Genomic DNA, 24,797 nt, shown 5'->3' with positions numbered 1-24,797 from the left:
AGATCAGAATTTGGAAGTTTTCCCAGATTTTGAGGTTCCTGCAAGCACTCAAATGGGTGTAAAACTAGAAAATGAAGACTGTGCATCAGATGATGCCACTGCAGTAATGAAAGGAGACTTTGGGAAAGATACTCCACTAATACACACAGACAGGATAAACAGGAATCTCTCATGCCTACTCAGCAGTTCTGAAGCTGCTACTAAGGGTTCAAACCAGCACTCCACATCTCAGGTATGTACAATAAACAAAGAAGGCCAAAGGAAACCTGAAAATATTTTTGTTTCAAGAGAGGAAACTATTTCTGACTCAGAGCCAGGCAATACAGAACACATGTCAGAAGACTTTAAAACATCTGAGGAAGTTTTATTAAAAGATAATAGACTTGAGGCGGATGTTATCTGTGGAGACATGGAACCCAGCAATAAGGACTCTCACAAAAGTGAGCCCATGCTAATTGTCAGTGCTCAGTATGAGTGTGGAGCATGTGGAACTGATGGCTTGGAAGACAGGACTGAAATGCATGAACTAGATGAATTTGGTCATCCTGAAACTAATTTCACTTCATCTGAGCTTGCATTGAATGAATTGACCAGCCTTGGAAAACCAGAGGATGCAGACACCAAGGCTCATCTGCCTGTTTTGAAAGCTTTGCCTTCACACATCTGTGAAGTGAAATCAGTCACAAAGGAGCAAAGAAGTGAGGAGAGTGAAGAATTTACCCTGATGTCAGGGGCCATAAAAAGATCTTCCTCTATAATATCTGATTCAGGCATTGAAAGTGAACCAAGCTCAGTGGCGTGGTCTGATGCTCGCAGCCGGGCCCTGGAGCTGCCCAGTGACCGAGAGATCCTGCACCACCTGGTCCGGAGGCACGCCATCCACCGAAATTCCCTGGAGGGTGGCCACACGGAAAGCAACACCAGCTTGCCCAGTGGTATCCAAGCATCACTCACATCCATCAGCTCTTTGCCTTTTGAGGAAGAGGAGAGGGAAGTGGAGCTTACCAAACTGACAAAATCTGTCTCTGCTCCTCAGATCAGTAGCCCAGAAGAGCCCACGGAGGAAGTGGATATATCAAAACACAGCGAAGCCACCCCAGGAGATTCAGATCAAAACTTAAGAAGCTGCGTGGAAACAGAGGATAAAGATGGAAAAATAATCATGGACTTTTCTAAGTGTCAAATAACCAGTGAAAGTGGACAAATAGAACACAGAAGACATCCCAAACCCCTCCTCAAACACAGTAGCAGTAACGCTGAGTTACAAGGGGAGGAGAAGAAAGGTTTTCCAGAGACTTGCTTGGAAAATACAAGACCACCCATTTGTCCGAAGCAGCTCCAAGATAATGTTTCTGAGTGCCTGTCACTGGAGAGCAATGGTGAGTGCAGCTTAAAAACACCAAGGGCTTGTAATTACTTGGACAAAAATATAGATAAGGTTGATACATGCATTGAGGATCCAAAGGATAAACTTAAGCCGGACAGTTTAAAAATACAACAGGGCTCTTCCAATAGTAAAATTTCAGTAGAGGAGAGTTTTTCACAGAGCATAAAGGTGGTACCAGATTTTTGCTATCCTGTTACAGCTCCTTCAGACACCTCCACTGAATCTGGCTCACTGCGAGGAGAATGTGGCAGCTCTCTCGCTGAGGCGAGCCCTGCAGTGTATGCAGAAATGCAGGGGTTGCAAGAAATTGAGCTCAATGACTCACCTGCCTCAGCAGACCCTGCGGCAGGGTCCCACCAGGCTGAACATCCTCAGGAGCCCAACAGCCAAGAGAATAAACCTGTAGCGAACGGCACCGGGTTTCCTTTGGCCACGACAGAGGGAGTAGCCCTGGAAAGCAGAAAGGCTGCTGATGTGGTTAACCTGTCCATCTCTTGCACAGCCACCTGTCTTCCCTTTTCTTCCGTGCTCAAAGAGACCCCTGCCATGGCGGGCTCCTCGGCAAAGCAGGCTGCGTTCCCCATCACGCGCCAGCCGCTGGGCTCCTTTGGAGTTGTCTCTTCTAATTCAGATGAGATGGATGAAGAGACCAACGAAAGGATGCTGAAGTAAGAATGACTAATTTCTCCATTAATGTAGCCATAATGCCAAGAGACCCTGACACAGTTCAGGACCCTAATGCACTAGGCGTACAGGAAGCTTGCGTTTGAGACAGTTGCCTGAGGAATTTCAGTATAAATAATACAGACAAATGGTTCATTTAGAATTAATAATCTAAATAGACAGGAAGGATGAAAACATAGGGAGACCAAGATTACCAAAGACATCAGGTCCTTAATTCTCAGGGCAAGCAGTGGGACTTAGGTATCTAAATAATCTTTGAGAGCTGACCCTCCTTCCTGAAATCAAGGCTACCCATACCAGAGTATCAATCCCAGATAGTCAGTTCACTGTGGCAGTGCCACAGACTGTTTTACTCTTCTGCTTTAATAATTCCACTCAGTAGCCAAACTACGAAATGGGGAATTCAGATTGGCTGATATGTCTCAACTTCACCTTCTCAAACTGGAAAAATGGGAGAATTGAAACCATGGATAGCTGGATAAGAGGCATTATTTTTGTTTCTTGCCTCATTGCCCAACACAAAAGTGCCACATTGTGACCTTGACGTCACGGGGGCCCATTTCACAGATTGGCACACTAGCACTTATATTTTTCTAATATACTTTGGTGCCTCTGCTATGCTGATGCAAAAGAACAGCACTAAAATTTCCCAGCCCATTAAGCTGCCCAAAGTACTGGCTGTCAGCATGCACATTCATTTTCAACCCAAGACTTTGTTTTTATTCTTTTGAAAATGTCCTGAAGTTTTACCCACCCTGCTCAAGTCCTGACAAACCTAAGCACAGAATTGGTTTATTTTTTGTGAAACAGAACATTCGAGCATGTATTCATGCACATTTATCCAAGGTTTCCAGATTCATGGCCCAAAAGATATTTTTTTTTCATTCTTGTGTCCCCTAAAATTAGTTGGGCTGATGTAAGTAATTGCTCACAATTGGACTTGAGTATCTTAGAGGTCTTTTTCAATCTTAATGATTCTATGATTATATCAAGTTGCCTTAAGAGATCCCCAGGCTTTAAAGGTTATAGCTCCAAAACTTGTCCGTCCCAGTTTTTTACTTAATTCTACACATACATTATGATTATTAATTCCTAAATTATCTGGATAAGTTTTATTGAAAAAGCCACTGAAGAATTTGGCATCTTCAGCCAGCAGAATGCTTCAGGGTGAATTTGAGTGTCAAATTTTAGACCTTCAGTAGGAATGGTGTTATGTTAATTCTTTCAGAGTTGAGATGTTCTTCTTCTAAATGCTACTAAATATTTTCAAAATAATCCAAAATCAAATAAGCCCCAAAATATCTACCCCATGAGATGCCTCCCTTAACTGTATCTTGAGGAAGAGGGAGAACACTTTCTACCTGACTATAAATGCATCTGATGGTAGCAAAATTATACATTTTGCATTTCAGTATCTATAAGGCCAATGACATTGTTAAGAGGCAAAATTGCTAATTCTGTACCTCAGTCTCATTTTATGAGCTACCAGAAAATTATTTTTTGCTACTCTTTCTTCCTCTGGCAAGTGTGAGTTGTTAATTTACTTTAGTTCTTGCCTGTATGTAGACAGATTACAAAGAAACAGAGTTTATTCCCTTCATTCTGACTTCTCTCAGTTCCAATAGATAAGGAATTGCATACAGTTCTCTACTTGAAAGTTGAAAACATAATTTCTTGCAAAGACAAGCCTTCTCATTTCTAGTTTGAAGGTTTGTTGCTGACCACTCAGTTCTATTGTGATTAATTAATGTATTCTCCAGTTTTTATCAGGCCAAAGAAAAATTTAAAAAAGAAATGAAGATTGAAGGATTTCTGTACAGTGACTTATCTGTACTAGCTTCTGATATCCCATATTTTCCACCAGAGGAAGAGGAAGAAAATTTGGAAGATGGAATTCACCTGGTTGTCTGTGTCCATGGATTGGATGGTAAGGCCAGGAAGGGTTGCTGTTTGTAAGTGATTTTGGTGTAAATTAAAACAAACAAACAAACAAACAAACAAAAGACAGATATTTAGCAAGTATGAAAGAATGGAGACTCTAAGTATTTGTTTTAGCTAAGTATTTATTCCTTATTATGCCATTCAGTCTATTGTAATAAAGGATCTACAAGAATATTAAGTATTGTTGCCAATATATGGGGTCCTGCTATCTGTTTTTTCATTTTGTTTTTATTTTTTGATCCTGTTTGTTTGTTTGGTTTTGGTTTTTGTTTTTTTATTTTTTTTAAACAGAAATCTGCACCAAAGCATATCAGTTCTCCTGTGTACAGGAAGAGTGCACTGTAATAACTCCTTGTCTTTCCACAGATGCTTGGTTGTTTTGCAGTATGTCCCCAGGAGGGAAATTTTATTTAAACCCTCAAAACACCGTTATAGATTAGATAGTGGCTGACTTTATAAAGTGAGAGGATAAAAAACATTCTTCATTGCAGATTCCTCTGCAAGTCTTGGGATTTTTTAAGTATATGCTTTCTAAGCAGGAAGCAGCTATGTTAAATGTGAATTTCCTCTTGGCAAATCTGAAAAAAAAAAAAAAAAAAAAAAAAAAAAAGGAAAAACACTGCTTGAGCCAGGACTGTATGCCATTGAATATCTCAGTAGCAGGAATGCCCTTCTCAAGAGGTAGTGGTACCTTCTTCACTAACAAAATATTTCCGAAGACTTTGGAATTTCCTAGTACAGAATGTGGCATCTTTCATAATATTAGGAGTTTGATAGTATTTCAGCACCACCTCTAACTGAATAAATGAGATAGGATGCTCTGCATCTGAAGGTACAGCCCTATAGCCCAGCACAGGTATTGAGGTGTCCCTGGGGGCCTCACCCTAGCTTGTTGTCTTTTTGTCTTACCTCTGCTGTTCACCAAATAGAAGACAGTTTATTCTGGACCTGATCTTTGCCCTTTCTTCCCCACCATTTATGCAGTCCCCCACAGCAGCAGGTGAGGTCCAGCCCACCTGGGACAGGCTGTGGGAATTCCTGTTCTCTTGCTGTTCCAATGCATGATCCTGAGGTGTGATAATGTTCTTAGCAGCACTTAGCAAGAGCTCCGTGGAGTCGAGGTTGTTGTGTTAAATTGACTCTATATTGATTACTTTTCTGTTGAATTGCATCTTATAAAGTACCATTTGTTCCTAGGTAACAGCGCTGATCTGCGGCTGGTAAAGACTTTTATAGAACTGGGACTTCCTGGTGGAAAACTGGACTTCCTAATGTCTGAAAGAAATCAGGTAGTACAGAGCTAATTTCTGTCTTCCTTTCGCTTGCTGAAATAGTGCCTTCAGCACAAGCCTTCTCACCAGCTGAGTGAAACAAAACTGCTGAGGAATTCATGGAGTTTTATGTAACATTTAGTGCAAAGGCCTGGTTCTATTCCTGTTTAATTTGATAGGATGTTCAAACCTATTGGAAAATATTCCTGGCATTAAAGTCAAAGGCAATGACATTAGCAGTAAGAGGACTGGGCCTTAGAGGAAGAAAATGGATTTATCCTGCCAGTTTGCAAACTTGGCAGCCTGGTGCCTCTGCAGCACAGCACCAACAGAAAGCAGCAAGTGTAGTGGTGCTAAATTCTCAGGAGGATGTGGAATATCCAGCAGGTGTTGTCAGCTCCTTTTGCTGCATCAGCCATTGTTTCTCCTGTTGCAGTGTTTGTGGGATTTATTTCCTTGAATGATAAAGAAATGTCTTCCAGAAAAATTGATTGCTGGTCTAGGTAGAAAAACAGAAATGAATCCTGTGCTTTGCTTGGCAGTGGAGCCATATTTATGACCAAAGGCCTAACTTTATGCACAAGATAAGGATTTCCATTGTGCAGTCAGAAACATTATTCTGATTTATGAGTACCTGAGAAACCTGAGTTAAAACTTTCCAACCTTCTTTGTTCAAAAGCTTTTACATTTTGAAGTGGCTGCTTGGTGTGTGTCTGTGAACTGGCCACCTTCCAGTGCACAGCTCTGTCAGCAGCAGCCCTGGACAATGAACATGGGCAAGGTGAAAATAGTCAGGCGACCACTCCATACTTCCATCAAGGCCTCTTCCAAGAGAAGGGAATGTTTTCAGAGAATCAAACATCTTACAACATGTAACATTTAACATTATCCTAAGTCCATAATGGAAACTGTTTAGAGATCTTATTGTCTGGGAAGATGGGGAAGTTCTCACAGCTCTGGAAGTGGAATCTGGGTGGCTTGATGGCTATTTTGTAAAGCATCTTGCCACTGTTTTTTCCTTCTCTGAGAACAACACTGAAAATGACCCAAGAAATCAATAATTTAGCTGGTTTGCCTTATAGAGGAGAATTCAAATAACTTTTTTAGGCATTCATTTGTGATGCATTTGACAAGCTCAATCAGGCTGAAGTGATGGTAACGGATGGAGATATAATCAGGTGAAATATGACGCTTGACATGTTTTGTTTATGATTAACATTCAGGCTGATATTCTTGCACTTTTAAACAACCTGAAAGGTTTGGAATAATGAGTCTAGGAGGAAATCATTAATTATCAATGCAGAAAAAACAAACAGGCAGAAGGTTACTGGACTGTTTGTAGTTTATGAGAACATTTATTTTAAGTCTGTATTGCAAAGTGAATATCATCATGTTTTCCTGTGCAAGAGCTGCAATTAGCAAGATGAGTTGTGTCACAAAAGCATTAATTACTGATATGTTTCAAAAGCATTAATTACTCATATCTTTGCTCTGAATAGCTGTTCCAACATTTGATGATTGTTTTGTGGCATCTCATTAGTTACGAGTTTGATTTAGAGTCCTGTTGGATTGCCAAATTACAAAGTTCTGAAAAAGATCTGCCTATAATTGTATAGACTGGAAATATATTGCTTGTTTTATTGCCTCACAACTGGCAGTACTGTTGCAAGCAACAAATTATTCGTCTGTCTCTAGCACTCATTCTCTTACTAATGTCTGTTGAATAACAAACACACAGCATCTGATTAAGATGGCCAAATAATTTTGTGATGACATCCTTAGCATCATCATAACCCTCATGTCAATTTATAATCCTGTAAAGTATTTTATTGCAGTAATCTGTTGAATCCTAAATGCCAAAAGCTTTTCTTCCATGTGCAGAGCCTGGTATCTAGAGCAGCTGAGCATTAGCAGTTCTCACCAGTGTCAAGTCAGGCTGCTTTAGCATCATGCTTATGATTCTGGAATCACTCAGCAACCTCTCAAAGAACTTCAGGTTAAAAGAGGAGCTGGAGACTGAGAAAAATCTCCCTTCTTCCCCTTTGAGCATGTATAAATAAAAATTACACCAGTTGTAACTTTTCTGCTTGCATTTGACTTTGAAAATAACAGCAGTCTACAATAAGTGTAATATATTTTTATTCATGAGCTCATTTAATTTTTCAACAGACTGATACTTTTGCTGATTTTGATACAATGACTGACCGATTATTGGATGAAATTATTCAGCATATCCAATTGTACAACCTCTCCATATCCAGAATAAGGTAAGGTAAGCTATATGATAGCAAATATTGTGTAACTGTTTCAGTTACATGAGCAACATCCAGTGAAATTAGCTTTTCTAAAGTGCCCTGTGTCAGAAGCCATTGAATCAGTGAGAATAATTTTCATATTCTTATAGATGAGAATGAAAAAGAAAGATTCTTATGAAAGAGAATCTTGTAAGCTGAAAAAAACCATTAAATGATAACTAAAGGATCTTATTGAAAGTCCTGGCAGAGTCCTTCCTCCAGAGCCATTTGTGCCATCCTTGTGTTTATTTTAAAGAAAACACAAATGTGTTTCATGTTAATGCAATTCTTTCATTCCCAACAGTTTTATTGGACATTCCCTTGGGAACGTCATCATTCGATCTGTGCTAACTCGCCCCAGGTTTCGCTATTACCTCAACAAGTTACACACCTTCCTGTCCCTCTCTGGGCCTCACCTGGGAACCCTTTACAACAACAGCACTTTGGTCAGTACAGGTAAGAGTCAATGGGAAAGCTTTGACTGGCTCTTGTCCATGGCAGAGTGAATGAGAGGGCAACAAGTGGAGGTAGGAATTTATTGTAGCATGACTACTACCTTGAAGTTGTGGAAAATATTTGATGAAGTCTTCAAACCCATACAGAAAAAAATTGCAATTTCAATATCTACAAGGTCCATCATACTGCTCCCTGGAAAGCTCAGGGGTGTTCAACAGTGAGATATGAACTTGTTTCCACTCAGTCTCCCACTTCTCTTCTGCTACAAATAAAGAGAGGCATCTCCACGACTGAAAAAGAGACATTACTATGGAAATGGAATGTCCCACATTTCAGTCTTGCTGAGTGTTTTCCTACTACCATGAGACAAGCACAGAATATAGAATAATTTAGGTTGGAAGGGACTTTAAAAATCATCTAGTTCCACCCCTGCTATGAGAAGGGACATCTTCAATTAGATCAATTTTCTCCAAGCCTTGTCCAACCTAACCTTGATTATTTCTAGGGATGAAACATGTACCAGCTCTCTGGGAAACCACTTCCAGTGTCTCTCCAGCCTCAATGTAAAGAATTATATGTAGCCTAAATCTATCCTCTTTTAGTTTAAAACTGTTGCCTCTATCCTTATTAGAGACCTTTATTAGACTTTTCTTTCTGTTGATTAGAAGTACAAGAACAAATAAAACTTCCACTAAATTACAGCACATACCTTTAACCCCTCTGCTTGACAATTTACAAAGGATAAAAATATGCACCAATTTTCATTCCAGGTCTATGGCTAATGCAGAAGTTGAAAAAGTCAGGGTCGCTTTTGCAACTGACCTTCAGGGACAACGCGGATCTGCGCAAGTGTTTCCTCTATCAGCTCAGCCAAAAAACGGGTGAGTAGGGCTTGATGTGCCTTTGTAAGTACCAAGGGCTATTCCACTGTTTTGTTCTGGATTGGCCTGTTCTCCAGGGAGTAGAGGAAATCTACATTTTGTTAATGATCTTTCTTTAAACATGTTTCTTAGAAGGGCTGCCCTGTCTAAAATCTAATATCAATTCCATCTGTGCATTTTTTCAGTGAAAGTGATCTGATAATGTCTTTGCCAAACTGTTAGCATTAAATAAGGCCTTCGTTCTGCAGTAAACATGCACCAAAGTTTATATTCTGCAAGCAAGAAACATCATTCTTGACAGGCCATCATTGCTTAATTTATGCTATGAGATGAAAACCATTTTTCCTTTTTTATTATTTTTTTGGTAAGTTTAACATCTCTTGTCTCTAGGAAATATGGCTCTGAGAGATGAAGAGCAAATTTTATTCATGTCTGTTCTGACACTTCTGTACTACAGAGAGAGATGTATGGCCTCACACTAGAAAAATGATGTCTGAATAGAGAATTTTTTCCCTATTCTTTAATCTGTCATGAATAAATGAAATAAATCAGACTTTTCTTAAGAAAAGAAAGCAAGCATGTTCCTTCTGTTGAAGCAGATTTTTTTTAGTAGTTATTTTTAGTATGGAGTGTGAGCAGACTGATGCTAAGTATGTAGTGACAAGGTCACTACTTGATGTTTAATTCTTTTCTCATACTTTTATACACTGCTAATAAGAAACAAAGACTATGTTAATATCAATAGAACATCTAAATCTTACAGATATGCTACATTACTCAATCAATGACAGGAGGTTGATGTAAATTGGTGTTATTTGAATTTTCCCTTTGATTCCCTAGTTCTTATTTCTGTGGAATACAGTTGATGACTATTTTACTACTGTCAAGTTTAAATAAAATTGGTTCTACAGAAAAAGCTCATACTTTATCTTCCCAAGGAATGAATTCCCAAGCACGTGTAGTGAGTCAAAGCGACTTGCTGCTTGTTAGCTTGGTAGACTGGAGATATAAGAGGTTAAAAATGCAGATGTTGTCCCTGAAAATAGAGAAAGCAGAAATTTAAATGTGGAGAGGATTGTCTGTAAAGTCAGAATAATCTGGGTAGATGCTTAGGCAAAATATCTGAAGATTTAGACACGTCCATATTATGAACTGGCATAGTGATTCAATAGAGAGATGCCCCTACTCTGGCACCCTGCTCCCAAAAGAAGTGGGGAGAACCCTCAGAGAGAGAAATGCCAGAAGCAGTGTTGTGCTTACATTGCCAGATGACTCCTTAAGCCTCCAGCAGTTTCTGACTTTCTTATTAAAGTAGAAGTCCCTGTTACCTTTCAATCTCTTTAACAAATATTCCTCATGCTTGTTGTGAAAATAAAGTCCAAAACAAAACCCACAATAAAGTATTCTTCCCTATTGAACCTCTTCACATAAGGTTTTAGATATGGTAACACCCACTGGGGTTTCTCCTACCTTTTACTTCAGATTGAAGTTACAAACTCAGTTGGTTTGACTGCACAAGAAGAAAATGATAAACACCTTAAGTCAGGTTCTGGAAAGGCAGCCAGCAGGACTTTTCCTTGTGGTGGTGATGGTCAGATTGTCTATTAAAGTCTAGAAATCATAGTTTTTTAATCATAGAGACATGAATGAGCCCTGGAGATCATCTGATTCCATTCCCCCTGCAATGGGCAGGGACACCTTCCACTAGACCAGGTAGCTAAAAGCCCCATCCAACCTGGCTCTACTTCTGGACAACTTTCCCATAAGAGGGAGGGAAAGATAAAGGACAAACCCACAGCTCTTCTGTGTTCAGGATATTCTCTGAGCAAGTAGGTTATATCATCAGTGTCCATTTTCTTACTTTTCTGTTAAATGTGGGTGATGGACTCAAGAGACCATAGGCAGGTCAAACAGCAGGAGCTCATCCGTGGCCTCATTAGCTCTAGGGAAGAGGCAGAATTTGGGGTTTTCAAGTGATGTACCAGCAGTATGACTTTGTCAAGTAGCTGCTGCATGCAGGGGCTAGATGGACTCTAAGACTAACTCAACACAAATGTACCAGTATGACATTATAGCAATTCCTTTTCTTGTCCCTCTCTCTATTTTGTTGGATAATTTTACTAATTTGTTGTGTTATTTTTGAACTTGATCCTGTTTAGAGGTATAAATATTTTCAAGAATAAGATTTTAATAAAAGTATTTTTTTTCAGAGAGTTCTTACTTTTCCTTGTTGACAGACAATTAACCTGGGTGAATGTCGATAAGTAAAAAATAGTTCACAGAAGCAACAGAAATGTGTTTAAGCTGCTATGAATCTTTCTAAGATTGTGTTGCATATTTGAATTATTATCATCTATTTTGCAGTGTAGATTTTCAAAAGCCTTTGAACATGAAATAGTCATGTTGTTTTCACACTGTATTCATTTTCATCACTGTGCTTAATTGTGATTAATGTATTTAATATGTTTGCCACAGGTCTTCAGTATTTTAAAAATGTTGTGTTAGTGGCCTCACCCCAAGACAGATACGTACCTTTTCATTCAGCAAGAATAGAAATGTGCAAAAATGCACTTAAGGACAGACACACAGGTATGTTTAAGATCTTTTATATATTCCCAAGACTGTTGAAGAATTGCTTTTCTGTGCAACTGAGGTCATTACATTAGAAGGGTTTTTCATCAACATGATGAAAACTCAAATGTTTATTTGATAAGGAAAAAAGTGTTCGCTTCCCACAGGAAATTACTGAAATCAATAAAAGAAGCTTTTCAAGAAGCTCTTTGCCCGATGAAAACAAATTTCAATCAGGTCATAATCAAAGGTTTCTTACTGCTTCCTCCCTTTTCCTCTAAGTTTTTTTTTTTTTTTTTTTAAGTGATAATAGAACTAGCTCTTGACAATGTTTTCCTGTAGTCTACTGATTTACTTGTATTTTCTCCCCTTTTTATCACGTAATGAAATCTTTCTCAACACATCCAACAGGGATTTTCCCTTTGTTTTCAATAGTGTTTGAATGATTGCAAGATAATTTAAGGGACAGATCTAAAATCATATTGTTTTGTAATAAAATCTGTACAACACATCAGAACTCACACCACCAGAGGCCCTCCTGTGAGCCCAGGCTGTGTGTATTGCTTTTGTTACTAGCAGTCTTCCTCATTTATAAAATGTTTCATGGCTTCAGTTTGATACCACATCCAGCAATCATGTTCGGTGCAATTTCATCCCCTTTTCACATCTGTGATTACCTAGAAATGGAGGTACTCTTTGGAAGCAGAAAGAGACACACAGGCCCAATAATCAGCATGGTTGCCTTCACACCTCTTACTTAAATGACAGCTCTTTCCATTCTACCTAAGACATGAATTAAAAGGAAATTCTTCAACCCACCTACAGTGACTGATCCTCAGGGACATGTTTGACCTAGCAGGAGCCAGATCAGTACATTTATCACTACATCAGATCATTTATCTGTAAATGTTTCCTGAGCCATTGTTTCTGCCCTTATAAACACCTCAGCTATCTCTACATGTTGCCTTTCCTGCATTAGACTCCCCAGAGAAACCCAAATGAACTTGTGTCCTGCCAGACCTTTGTTGCCCTGGGTTTTCTAGCCTTCTGAGTGTTGATACATTATTTTTATATTTCTCATACTCATTCTGATAAACAGTGGATTGTTTGCATTCCTCTTTGGAGGAAGAGAGAATTGACTGACATTGTGATGAGCCAGCTGGAGTCAGAGGTCTCTCCATCCCTGTCCAATCCACGATCATTGTTAGATTTCCATAAATAGTCATGTCATGTGAATAAAGTTCTCTTTTCCTGTTCATCTAACTTGGAGTCAGGTGTGTGTCTGTCTCCCTCTCTTTCTGTGTGCATCACAACGACCACAGACCTTCTCACATTTGAATTCATAGGCAGTGTGAGTCCAACCCCACTCCCCTAAAAGAAGCAGAAGCATTTTCTTCATTGACAGAGGAAAGGCTGAGAATGTCTCAAGCTTCATGCTAAGCAGCTTCAGCAGATGCCTCCTCATGGCCAGTGCCTGCATCACATGAACTCTGGCACCTGGTGAATCTTTGAACTGGACTGCTGTCTCTTACATTTATTTTGGCTTTGCCTCGTTTCCTTATCTCCATGACTGCAATTAAATGATACTGGAAGAAAAGAAAGGATCTGTGTGCTTTGGCGTGTAGGTGTGATATCTCCACTCTTTTCCAGGTCCTGTTTATGCAGAAATGATCAACAACCTGCTCCAGCCTTTGATTGGGGCCAAGGACTGCACTTTGATCAGACACAACGTGTTCCATGCTCTGCCTAACACCGCCAACACGTTGATAGGCCGGGCTGCCCACATTGCCGTGCTGGACTCTGAACTTTTCCTGGAGAAGTTTTTCCTTGTGGCAGGACTCAACTACTTCAAATAGTGCCTGAAGTACGGGGTAACAGAGGCCAACCTTTCCATTGAGTGGAGGAGACTCCCTTAGCCAAAGGAGAGCAATGTTTAAATGAGATCAGGTGGGACTTTCAAACTTACCATTTCCATTTCTCTTTTCAGAGAATAAAGTGCTATGGCTTAAAGGCATTCAAGCTTCCAATTATTGGTGCTTTTGGAAGAAATAAATATTCCTCTTCAGTTTCTATGGGTTTTGTCCTCATAAAGACATGAGCCACTTCTGAAGTACAGAATCAGAATCAGAAGGTTAATTCTCTAAATGTGATTGGACCAATATAATTCCCGTTTCTCCTGAATATTAAACCAGGAACTTGTCTGTCCTTGATTTACTGCTTATTTATGTATTAACAAAGCTCTACATTTGTAGCACTTTTGGGGTAGTTAACACACAAGGAAACACATGTATGTGAACTCAGGTTAAAACCTTCTTTGTGATGAACTGAGAAGTCTGAAAACCATTTATGCAAGTTTCAGTCTTTCTGTTTGTTGGAAGAAGATATTTGGATGGTTCCATTACTGGTAATAATTTGTAACATACAAATTGTACATTCAAATAATGGAAAGGAGTAAAGTATTTTGCATAGAATGAACATATGTTGATATTTGTCTTTAAAAAGAAACCCCAACTTTAGTTTGGGAAGAATTTTATTAAAGGTAGAAGCTGCCAAATCAAGAGGACTATATTGGATTACTTGTAAAATATCAGTGGCATCTGTTAACATTTCTTCTGTTTACATTTATAGAGGAGCATAACTGACTGTATTTGTTATAACCTTAAAGGTACAATTTTTACGTTTACATTTGTATCTAAGTCCACTTGTCTCAACATTTTTAATTTTTTTTTTTTTTAATTTATTACACTGATACCGAATTCCAAATCTAGCCAGTTATACCCTGGAAAACCCAAATATTTGGAAAAAAAAAGTCTGGAGATAAATGGTTAAGATTATGGAAAGCTTAAAAACATAAGGATATCTTAAGATCATCTGCAATATTCTCTAAATACTTTGTTAATACCCATTTACAGTGCTATATACAGTCCTAATAATTACATGGTTATAGCTGGTTGAATTATTTAAAACTTTATTTGTGCAATGAAATCTAGGTAGTTTTTAAGAGTTTGAAAAATAACATATTTCCCTATTTTAATTTTTTTTCATCAAATTTACATTAAGATTTTTATCACAAAGTTATCAGATTTAAAGTGACAAATTTCAATGAATTTCTGCACATTTTCATAAAATGTTGATAAATTTTCAATGTCACAGTAGTTTTTTTGAAAAAAGAGAAAGTGAGTAATTCTTCAAAATTATTTTTGTTTGGAAGGCAGGCAATTTTTTAATGAAAATACAAATTGTTTAAAAATACAAATGAACAAGTCTCTATATCTTCTAGCAATGACAAAAAATCTACAAAATTGAGTTTAGGTGTCAAAACTCCCATCAGTAAACTAAGATTAAGGTGGTGGAGATTTGTGAAATAAGAATACAAAATGAAAACAAAAAGCATCACAGTTACAGAGATTGCAAGAAAACCTCATTTTTTCTCAAAAGAAAAAAAGTGAAAAATTTACACTAAATTAGTTCAAGAAAAGAGGTTTAGCAGACTGGCAAATGCTGGTAAAGGAAAAAAATGTTGGCTTGATAACTAATGCATGTTTTTAAAACAGGAAGGAGAAAGAAGGTATATGTCAAAGGGTGAGATTAAACCACCTGGAAAGGATCAGTACACATAAAAATCTTGTGCCCTTATAGAGGTAGAAATCATATAGGAGCAATTCCATGCTGTGATTCAATGCTGACAAGTTTCTTAATACCTCAGTACTTTAATTAAATAGGTAGATACTATTGTGTTTCTCTCTCTCTTTTTTTTCCCTTACAGATTGACTGTTAAATGTTAATAGTCAGTTTTACCTAGTTAACAAATTAATTCTATCAGGGAACCTGTGGTTTCCACTTCTTGTTTGGGAATTCTTTTTCACTTTTTGTGAGTCTAGTCTTGTGCCAGTCTAGTGCCAGCTGCACTGACATATCAAAACTTACTTCTTCCTCAGTAAATTGTCTAGAGAATTTTAAATATAATGGGACATGGAGGTTGAGCTGTTATATAGTGCAGCCCTTTTGCACCAGGACTATGTGGAAAAGCAGGAAAGAAAAGCAATCTCTAACCATAAACAACTTGTGTGTGCTGTATGAGGGTCTGCTCCACTTGTAGACAATATTCAGGAGTCTGCAAACTAAAAATTTTGAAAAACATTTAGAAAGAAGTGACTTTACACCTATATGCACACCTGCTGTGTGTGTACAGTCTATACAAAGAAATTGGCATCTTTCCAGGTCTCACACACCAACTTTCACAGTCCTGAGTCTGACAACAACCAGTTTAGCTGTTCTTACATTCAGATGGGAGGTTCTTGCCTTGCCTTGTGTATTGGACAGCATTCCCAGCTTTAAATTTGCATGACTGTGAGAGAATGGACATGGGAAAAGGTCTCTGTATTGCTGCAGGAGTTGGTGAGCCTTTCCATATGTTCACTTTGACATTCTGTACTCCATCCAGTGCTCTGACTGATGGATAAATATACCTAAAGGTGTCAGTGTTCCTATTCCTATAGAATTCTTTGATGGCTCAGTCTAATTTCAGAGTTGGTGTTGGATTGTTTATAGACTTGAATCAGGTCCACATAACTTACATCTTGTGGGGTATGGAAGAACGCTCCTGTGGAACCTCAGAAAAATCTGGGAAATATCATTCCTGTCAAATGATAAGACACAGATTTTATCTTCCTTCTACTGGCAGAACGTTGTGGGATATATTGGCAGTAGCTGTCTAGTTGAGCTTCCATTTTAAGGTTCTCAGAATAGCCTCCCTCACTTTTTCTCCTTTTATTCTTTTTAATGGGATGTTGCCTCTCAATATTATAAATCCACTCAATTATGTAGACTATATTGCAAAGAAATCTGCATTGTCATTATAATATAAGTAATATATAAGTTTTTGGACTTCATCAAAGTATAGTAATCAGCATGGAATTATTTTCAGGTTTGTATTTACATGGAAAGAAATATATAGCAAGAATTGTCTTCAAAAAAATTAGCAAAGTAAGTGCACAGTTAGCTTCTTTGTTTCTGTCACAACCTTTGGAATTTCAATATATTGTTCCTTCCCATAAAGCCTTTTTAAATACATTTTAAAATTTGCAGTATTTCTACAAGGATTTTCCCTGCAATCTGCACAATCCCCTTTTGGCTTCCTCTACCTATGGGGGCAGGGCTTGAACACTTCAGTGAAGCTCTCACATTCACAGAGGATAAGAGAATTTTTCAAGACCTTGGACAGAGGAGGGACAAACTTATTTTTTTGGTAGCTTGTCAAAATTAGCGTCAACCTTAGAAGTGAAGCTCCCTTCAATTCTAAGGGATTCTTCAGTTAAGTAAAAAATTAAGCCAGCATTCTAAGGTTGTTTTTTTAGCATCTAAAAAGCTTAAAACTAGCAAGGAGGATCTCCACCAGGTAAAGTGTATTTGGTTATTTTCCAGCGTCAGAGGAGAAGTATGAGCTGGAACCCACATGAGCAAGTTCTCTGTGAGGAAAGGTGATAATCCATGTGTAGAATCAGAGGAGCAGAGCCAGCACATCTCAAAGCTTTGAAAGAAAAAGACAGGGGGATGGATGAAAGACAAGAAGTTCCTGAAGCAGACTATAATATTTAAGAGGACTGACATTAACTGTTTTAAAAGATTTGAAGAACAGTGTGGTTATAACAATTCAGTGGATATCTATAATTCTATGATCATACCTTTATTAGTAGCTGGATTATTTTTTTCCCAATATTCTGGGTCTCCTAGACCCCATTGCTCCCTGCTCTTAAAATAATTTAATATCTTCTGAAATGGATTTTTTTTTTTAACTATAGATGGAGAGAAATTGCAGTATTGACTAAGTGTGTATAGGTGAGGGACAGAATAATGAGTTCTTTCTGCATCTGGGCTGAAGATTTTCAAAGAGTTGCTTTTCAATCTCCTGGAAAATGAGAATTCAATCTCCTGGATCCTCTGGAATTTTTTCCTGGAGAATTGTAGAATTTTTAAGCACCTTATTTGTGCTTCAAAAAGTGTTGCAAAATGAACTTGTTCTACTAAAATAAAAGGCTTATTTTCTCTCTGTAGTCAGTGAAGAGGGGTAGTTACTACTGAAAGTCTGCAGGAGTGATCCTGTTTTCTACTTTGGTGGCATTCAGGGTTATTTTCCTCTGTTCCTTGTCCAGGGAATTTATAATTTATACAATTCACTTTCTGGGTGTCTAAGACATAGACAGAAATGGGAAGGTCAGTATTTGTGGACTGGATGACTTCAGTTTTTCACGTGTGTGCAAGTTTTGACTGCACAAATCAAAAGCAAACATTGAAGATATGAATAATGCTCCTTTAACATCTAGAAGGAAATGGGTCTTTTTTCTGGCCTCCAATGAATGCTCATTTTCTCTTTAATGAAATTCTAAATTTGTTTTCAAAATCAGGTCTGCCCACTGACACTAGGTGAAGCTGAAATTTTTTAGCTTTAAAGGATAATTTTCTAAAGACTTGAAGCATTAGCACAGAGCTTTGGAACTACCTACACAGATCCTGAGCACTATTTTACTTCAAAGCAATTCGTAAATATCCACTGACCAATCCTCTTCACTGCTCCTTTGCCAGAAAAGAGCCACACTTGAGAGAGAAAGCTATCACAAGCCAGCGTGAAAACTGGGAATTCAAGCAAAAGTTTTCATTAGAATTTTTAGTTTTCTTTGGTGCTTTTGGTGTGTTAAAAAAAAAAAAAAAATCTCTTGCTTTCTACCTCTGCATTTAAAATAGCTGAGTGGTGATGGAGGAGAAAGATGAGAACTTCTAATAACAGGGTTAGACTCTTGTGAAGGCTTATGCAAATACCCCATGAAATTTAATATATAATGAATAGTCATGGAGCATTTCTGAGTCTCAGTATGCCAATATGTGTCAGCCTAGCTGAATGATTATTTTCTTTGTGGACTTAAATTTCCATTTATAAATTATCATCAGAACAGCCTAACATATTTCACTCCAGCTGGTTATTTAGATGCTAAAGGTCATGTCCATAGAGAACTCTTATGGAGTGCTTTGCTTTATTTCAACACATATGCTCAGCAGTTTTGATAGTTAATGTTTTCTAATTGACATTTTCTTGCTAAATTTACCTCCTCCCCCAAATTTTAAGTGTTTATTTAATCAATGAATTGTTTAAAATTTATAAACCAGTATAAATACAGGTCTGTTGGAGTCAGTGTTCATCTTCTTCAAAGCAGTTGCTTTATGGCTGTAGCCCCATAGTCTCAGGACAAATAACCACTGAATTAAAAATTAGACCATTAATGTTTGGAGTAAGGAAATTCATAGTGGGAGACATGTTTAGCTGCAGTTCACTCTCCTCTGGTTTGGTTTTGACTTTTGGGTCAAACATAACCACAGGTTATGTGGGCACAGGTTGTGCCCCTGGCTCTGTTCCTGGTTTCCTTAATTTGATATTTCTTTGAGATGCCTAAATTGCCCTAAACTACTGTTCTGCTTTGTCCAGACATTCCCGTATTTCCTTGGTCACTTTTGTATGACCTGACTGCATCTCCTTCATATACTGTGAAGTCAGTGTAGAGAGGGATCACAAATATATCCAGCACTGCCATTCCATTTATCCAGGAGTGAGATATCGTGCTCACACATTCATTCCAGTCAATTTTCTCAGTCTTTTATGAAGACTGCTATGCACCTATCCAGAAGTGTTACAGATGACAGAATATTTTGTTTCAGAAGGAACAGCTGGAAGCATCCCTGTATAATTCCTGTTAAAAGCAGGATTATCATGAGCCTCATGGTAGGGTCAGCCATATATTTGTCTTGCTGGATATTGAAAACATCTGGTGATGGATATACTACAGCTACTCTGGAATACCTTCTCAGCTGCTGTATATCACTCCTAGGGAAAACAACCAAGTAAACGACAACAACAACAGATTTAAAAATTCAGTTCAAACTTTCTGAGCTGCAGCTTCTTTCTGTTACTTTTTTTATCCCACCTTTTTATTCTATGGGGTTGATATTGCTTCTGGTACAGTTGTAACTTCCTTTTCCATTCTTTCAGACAGCTCTTTGTCACTTGGTGTCTTTTGTGCCAGGCTAGACAAAACAAACTTTGTCTGTCCTCAGAAGCTGTGTGCTTAGACCCTTCACTGGGATCTTTTGTTGTGCCCTGTCCAGTTTCTCTACCCTGAACTGGGTTTAAGAGGCACCAGGAACTGGCAAACTTCACTGGATGGTGGCTCTGCTGCAGTCTGGTTCCTTTTTCCTGTTCAGGAGGGCTCTGGCTGCTGGCACTCATCACATCCTCTCCCTGTCTGAGGCTCTGATCCGAAGAGCTGGAGCTGCTCTCCCATTGCCACCACTGGAATCTTCCAGCCCCCTATGAACTAATCTTTACTTTGGGCACAGATAGTGAGGAAGCCTAATGTGAACAGAGCTGCTGCTGTTTCTTCCCTATTTTAGGAAGACTGTATAATACATTTGCACTTCCCCAAGAGAAATCCGTGCACTGAATAGAAATGCTTATGAGAACAGTTTAATCAGTGTTAAACAGTTAGAATGCTTTAAATGCAGATGAGTCAGGCCTTCTCCTCATAGGATAAAAGCATAAAGAATAAATATGTATAAACTCTTCTTATGCAAAAGGTCAGACTAAATTAACTTCTGCTACAACCTTGAAACTTGATTTCTCTGCTTTTGAAAATTCAATTCTCTACTTTCACCCAAAGGTCTACAAGATGCTCTTATCTCAGTAACAACCTAATCATACCTGTCTGAAATGCATTTGCACACATGCATATATGTTCCATAAGTCCAATGTCTCTATGCTAATTGCATGGAGCTTCATGTCTTAAAGTATCTTCTGCTTCTTCATATATGAAACTGTGATACAGTGAACTCGTACTGCAATCCATCATGCCTTCCAGTCTTTGAGAGATATCAGCTACAAACACAAACAACTTATCCAAAGGAACAAAAAACTCCTTCTCCACATAAAAGTCCAGTCTTCAGTAATTCTCTTTTATTTTGGAGTGGGTAGCTGGGATATTGTGATGGCCTCACTTTTTTTATGCACCCTGTAAATGGGGTTGCACTAATAAGTATAACAGCTTTTGGTGCTGAAAACTCCAATATTTCAAGCAATTAATTTAAGAAGTTTATCATTCCTTCTTGAAAGCATAAGTTTATTAGGAATCTACCTGTTCCAGCCCCAGGGACATTTACTCTTTGCTGCTTTTATATGGATAAGACTATGTACATCATTCCCAGCTGTGCAAAGAAACCAAGGCATTTCTGACAATTCTGATTTCTGACACTATCAAATATGCAGCTACATGCACGGGAAAGGCTGAGTGGGAACGTTTTTGATGTAAAATGAGTCATCACTTTCAGTAAAAATGCTAATATATAGTTCTTGTATGTCAGCTCTCCCATATGATATATACCCTAAATACATATGCACACAGAAAGTACATATGTCTTTTCCCATAGGATCTGTATGTTATTCCTATAAGAGGTGAAGCTGTGTTCCCATGCACAGTGTATTTTTACCATACCACACCATACCTGGGAGGAAGCTGGTGGTGATCATTCAGCCTGACAGATTTCTGTTGCTTTTGGGGGCAGTTTATGTTGATTGTCCTCCAGAACTCCTGTGAAGGAGCCATTTCTTGGCTTCATCCACGTTATTGGAGGAGAGAGTTTTTTTGTGCAGTGATTTGTCACCTGTCACACCATTAGCTGACTAAGCTTATCTAAGCAGTGCTAAGTTTGATGTGTGTTTTATCTACCACCCCCATGATTTCTCTGGTCAATGCAACATGTCAGACTGAGCTGCCCTGTCTCCTAAGACAGGAAGCTTGTTACCATTTTTTAATTTTCCTTGACATCCATCCTTTTCAACCAAGCATTCATTTTTTAAGCTGGTAGATCAATGATTTATCAGCTTTGCCACTCTTCTTACTAATTTTAGTTTTCTATATATTTGACTATGCATCCAGTTTGGGAAATTAGCTATTTCCTCTTTCTGCAGTTAAATCTTCTTATGAAATATGAAGGAGATCAGTCAAGAAGTCTAGACAAGCCATGGTATTCCTTTATAACTGCATGTCTGGAAAGAAACCCACACCACTGAAAACCCACTAGTATTCGTAGAGGGTTCTGTGTTCATTTTCTACTGTGTTTGTTTTGCCAAGAAAAAAGATACACTGATGTTCTGTCCCATTCCTTCTTGTGTCTTCAGGTGAGTCACAGTCTAGATATAGCTCTGACAGACTGAGAAGAAGGTAAAGATAAACTCTCCTCCTATCTAGGATATGACAGGAATATACCCCACTGAGATTGCAGTAATGACAGAGAAATCAAAAAGAATCCTTCCAAAATCCTATCCAATTCATCAAAATAAATCACTCCAGAATATTATTGGATTTTAGTTAAAACTCTCAGGTCAAAACAAAGATCAGCATATTAAAAATCACAAAGTTCAGAAGTAAATTGAAAATTCTGTTGATATTTTTTCTACTTGGATTTGTCTCTAATAATAATATTCTTTAGAACTGGAACAGTTTAACCTAAAACTTGTTTTCTTGGACTTGAACAATGAATATATTTATTCTTGTCTTAGACTCTGACATCAGTCATCTTTATAACTCCCTTAAGGTATACTCAAGTACTTAAAAAAAAATCTGATCTTAAATCTCTATCTTTCAATTATGCTTAGAGAATTTGGCACAGCATCTGAGACAGCAAAAAAATTAAACTTTATGTACAGAATTACCTTCAATGAACAGTACAAGGCGTAAGTGGGAAAGACTTGTCTGTTGGGAGATCTTTCTTGTTTAGAGGAAGTTTATGTTGATGAGTCTAATTTAGCCAATAAAGGAAGTAGGTGAATTCTGTCCTGTTTCTTAGCCCTCTGTTCCAAGCTGCAAATTCAGGGACTTAAAATTAAACATTCTAGTTTGTGTTACAAACAAAACACATCTCTGAGGCAGGTTTTGATTGATGTCTTATCTCTCCCTGTATGCAATGTACAAACACACTTACTCTGTTTTTGGCACTGGAACCATATTCTTGGTTTGAGGGTATTGTAAACCTTAATTACACTCTCTTCAAAGTGTAATAAAATTGTAGCCCTCAAAATCAGACTTTGACTTTTTAATAGTTAAAGTTAGCAATGGCAGCAGAAGTAACCACATTTTTACAGTATCTATTTAAATGGAACACTTTACACTGGTGGATTAATTCCCAGCTCAATGGTAACACCTAAAATTGGACCTTTACTGTTCCTCAACTGACATGTGGACTAGAGTTCAGTGGACAGCAGCATAGTTCTTTAAAGGTCCTCATCTGTGTTTCAGAGTTACCTTTTACTTATTTTATTAAATATTTAGAGAATACCTCTTGGAATTAAACCCTACTGTTTCCTGTAAATAATTAGCTCTGAAAGTGATTTTCTGTATGTGCACTGTTACAATTTTTAGTTAACAAAGACAAGGCTAGAAAATGTTTTGAAAGAAATAATACGGTTGAGGTTTTGTCAGATAAGCAACTGGCAAATACTATTGGGATGAGTTTCAAATGAGTAATTTCAACTTGAGGCATTTCAAATTTATGGGGTTTTTAAGCATAAAAATACTGTACGAAATCAAGAGGTTGGCCCCTGAACTTGATAACCATTTGTACTCTTGCAAAGTGGATGTAAAATACTAGCATTGGATTCATGCCCATGTTTGTGCACACAGGCTGCAAAGCAAAGCATCAGAGAAATATCCTTCTCCAAGTACTTCCTTTGGGGCTGATTGTTCAGGGCAAGCAATATGCATGATATAACTGGTGCATGTAACAGTAACTACAACATTCTGCAAATTTGAATTTATACAGTAACTTGATATTGAGGCTGAACTTTGCAGATGAGTAGTCTATGGTATTTTTAATTATAACCCTTTCTGTGGTCTGAATATGAGTACAGCCAATTCCATCATGTGACACTAGAGGTTGGACTTTTAAATGAGACATTATTATATTTGATTGAGGTAGTTATGTTTCTCAAGAATTATTTCAAATCAGACAGAAGAGGCAATAATTAGAGGTTGAGAGCTTAGAAAATCTGTACTATATATTTTTTTAAGATACCAAGATTTACAACATATGCTTTGTCTGCCTCTGTCTAATTTACTTCCCTTTCCCTAATGAACATTTGTCAACTGCCACACACTTCAATTTTCTTTAACTATGTCTGTCAAGATTTAAGCGAGACTTGCATCAAGAAACAAAACTAATCTCACTAAGTGGAAACGTGAAGTCGAGTCAATTCTGTGATATTTTAAGGAAAACAGAAATGCAAATCAATTTTCTTGGAATGTAAGTTCAGATTCAACAGCATTCACAAAGTCTTTATTAAAGGTCTGATCCTGAGAAATGCTGGTCAAATGCACTCTTGGTATAATGGACCAAATCTGCAAGTGGATTGACCTAGTGAAGAGCTTTATACAGCCACAAGATCTTAAGTGGCAACCAGCAGCATCCATGGCATCTCAAAGTCAGACCACCACAAGATAACAAATGTTCTGGGTTCTTTTTAAGGCCAATTTTCCAGTTGGTCAAATGTGTTTTAAAAGTAATATCTTTTAAGACAAATGCAGACCTCTCCAAGGGATCAAGTCAGTGGATTACTGTGGATAGATCCTTATAGGTTAAGGGAAAGGGCTTTTTATTTTTAAACCTACTACTTTGAATCATGACCATACAAAAAGCTGAAGAAATCTGACATGGTCCCTTGTATAAATAAGATCATGAATGTAAAGCTGATAATGCCACTGTGAAATTTTAATGCTTATTTATTATGGTAATGATGAAACCTGTATAAAAATATGATGATAATAATAATAATATTATAATAATAATGAATAGTCATCAGTGCCAATATGATTCTACTATTTTTCTACATATGCTTTATCGTGGCATTTTGTGTAGCTTGTGTTCTGTGTAAAGAAATGTCAATAAAATCTTTGCTTCCTTTTGTCTGGACTTTCCCTAGTTCTTGATTGTTAGGAAATTCCCCAACCCCTTTTGTCCATGTAGCTCATGGCAAACATGATGAGAGTGAAAAACAGAAGTAGAATAAAAAACCCTCAACTACAAGCAAATAGTTGAGCTATGTGAAGGGCTGTGGCTGGTGCCTTATCCCTGGAAATGTTCAAGGATGGGGCTTTGAGCAACATGGTCCAGTGGAAGTTGTCTCTAGCCATGGCAGGGAGATTGAAACAAGATGGTTTTAATGTCTCTTCCAATGCAAAAGATTCTGTGATTCTATGCTTCAGACTGTCCTTCTGTT

The 24,797-nt window shown here is 37.9% G+C and overlaps 1 protein-coding gene across 6 annotated transcripts in view; it reads left to right on the top strand.

Moving 5' to 3' along the window:
* FAM135B (family with sequence similarity 135 member B) overlaps positions 1-24,488 on the top strand; it is a 212,094-nt gene extending 187,606 nt beyond the window's left edge. For 3 of the 6 annotated variants that reach the window (XM_088179686.1, XM_014885067.2, XM_088179691.1), the window contains exons 13-20: positions 3-2,055; positions 3,832-3,998; positions 5,210-5,301; positions 7,453-7,550; positions 7,882-8,033; positions 8,804-8,914; positions 11,390-11,503; positions 13,136-24,488. In XM_088179686.1, the coding sequence (XP_088035812.1) occupies positions 3-2,055; positions 3,832-3,998; positions 5,210-5,301; positions 7,453-7,550; positions 7,882-8,033; positions 8,804-8,914; positions 11,390-11,503; positions 13,136-13,341 (2,993 nt within the window). In that variant the 3' untranslated portion in view covers positions 13,342-24,488. Of the gene's footprint in view, positions 1-2; positions 2,056-3,831; positions 3,999-5,209; positions 5,302-7,452; positions 7,551-7,881; positions 8,034-8,803; positions 8,915-11,389; positions 11,504-13,135 lie in introns of those variants that run through there. The other 3 variants (XM_088179704.1, XM_088179694.1, XR_015808602.1) reach the window with 3 other exon arrangements.
* The last annotated feature ends 309 nt before the right edge of the window (positions 24,489-24,797 follow it).

The sequence above is a fragment of the Sturnus vulgaris genome, chromosome 1 (genome assembly GCF_052056855.1).
Source record: "Sturnus vulgaris isolate bStuVul1 chromosome 1, bStuVul1.hap1, whole genome shotgun sequence".
Lineage (NCBI taxonomy): Eukaryota > Metazoa > Chordata > Aves > Passeriformes > Sturnidae > Sturnus > Sturnus vulgaris.
The sequence above is the reverse complement of the archived record's forward strand: the minus strand, read 5'-3'. Positions and strand labels throughout refer to the sequence as shown.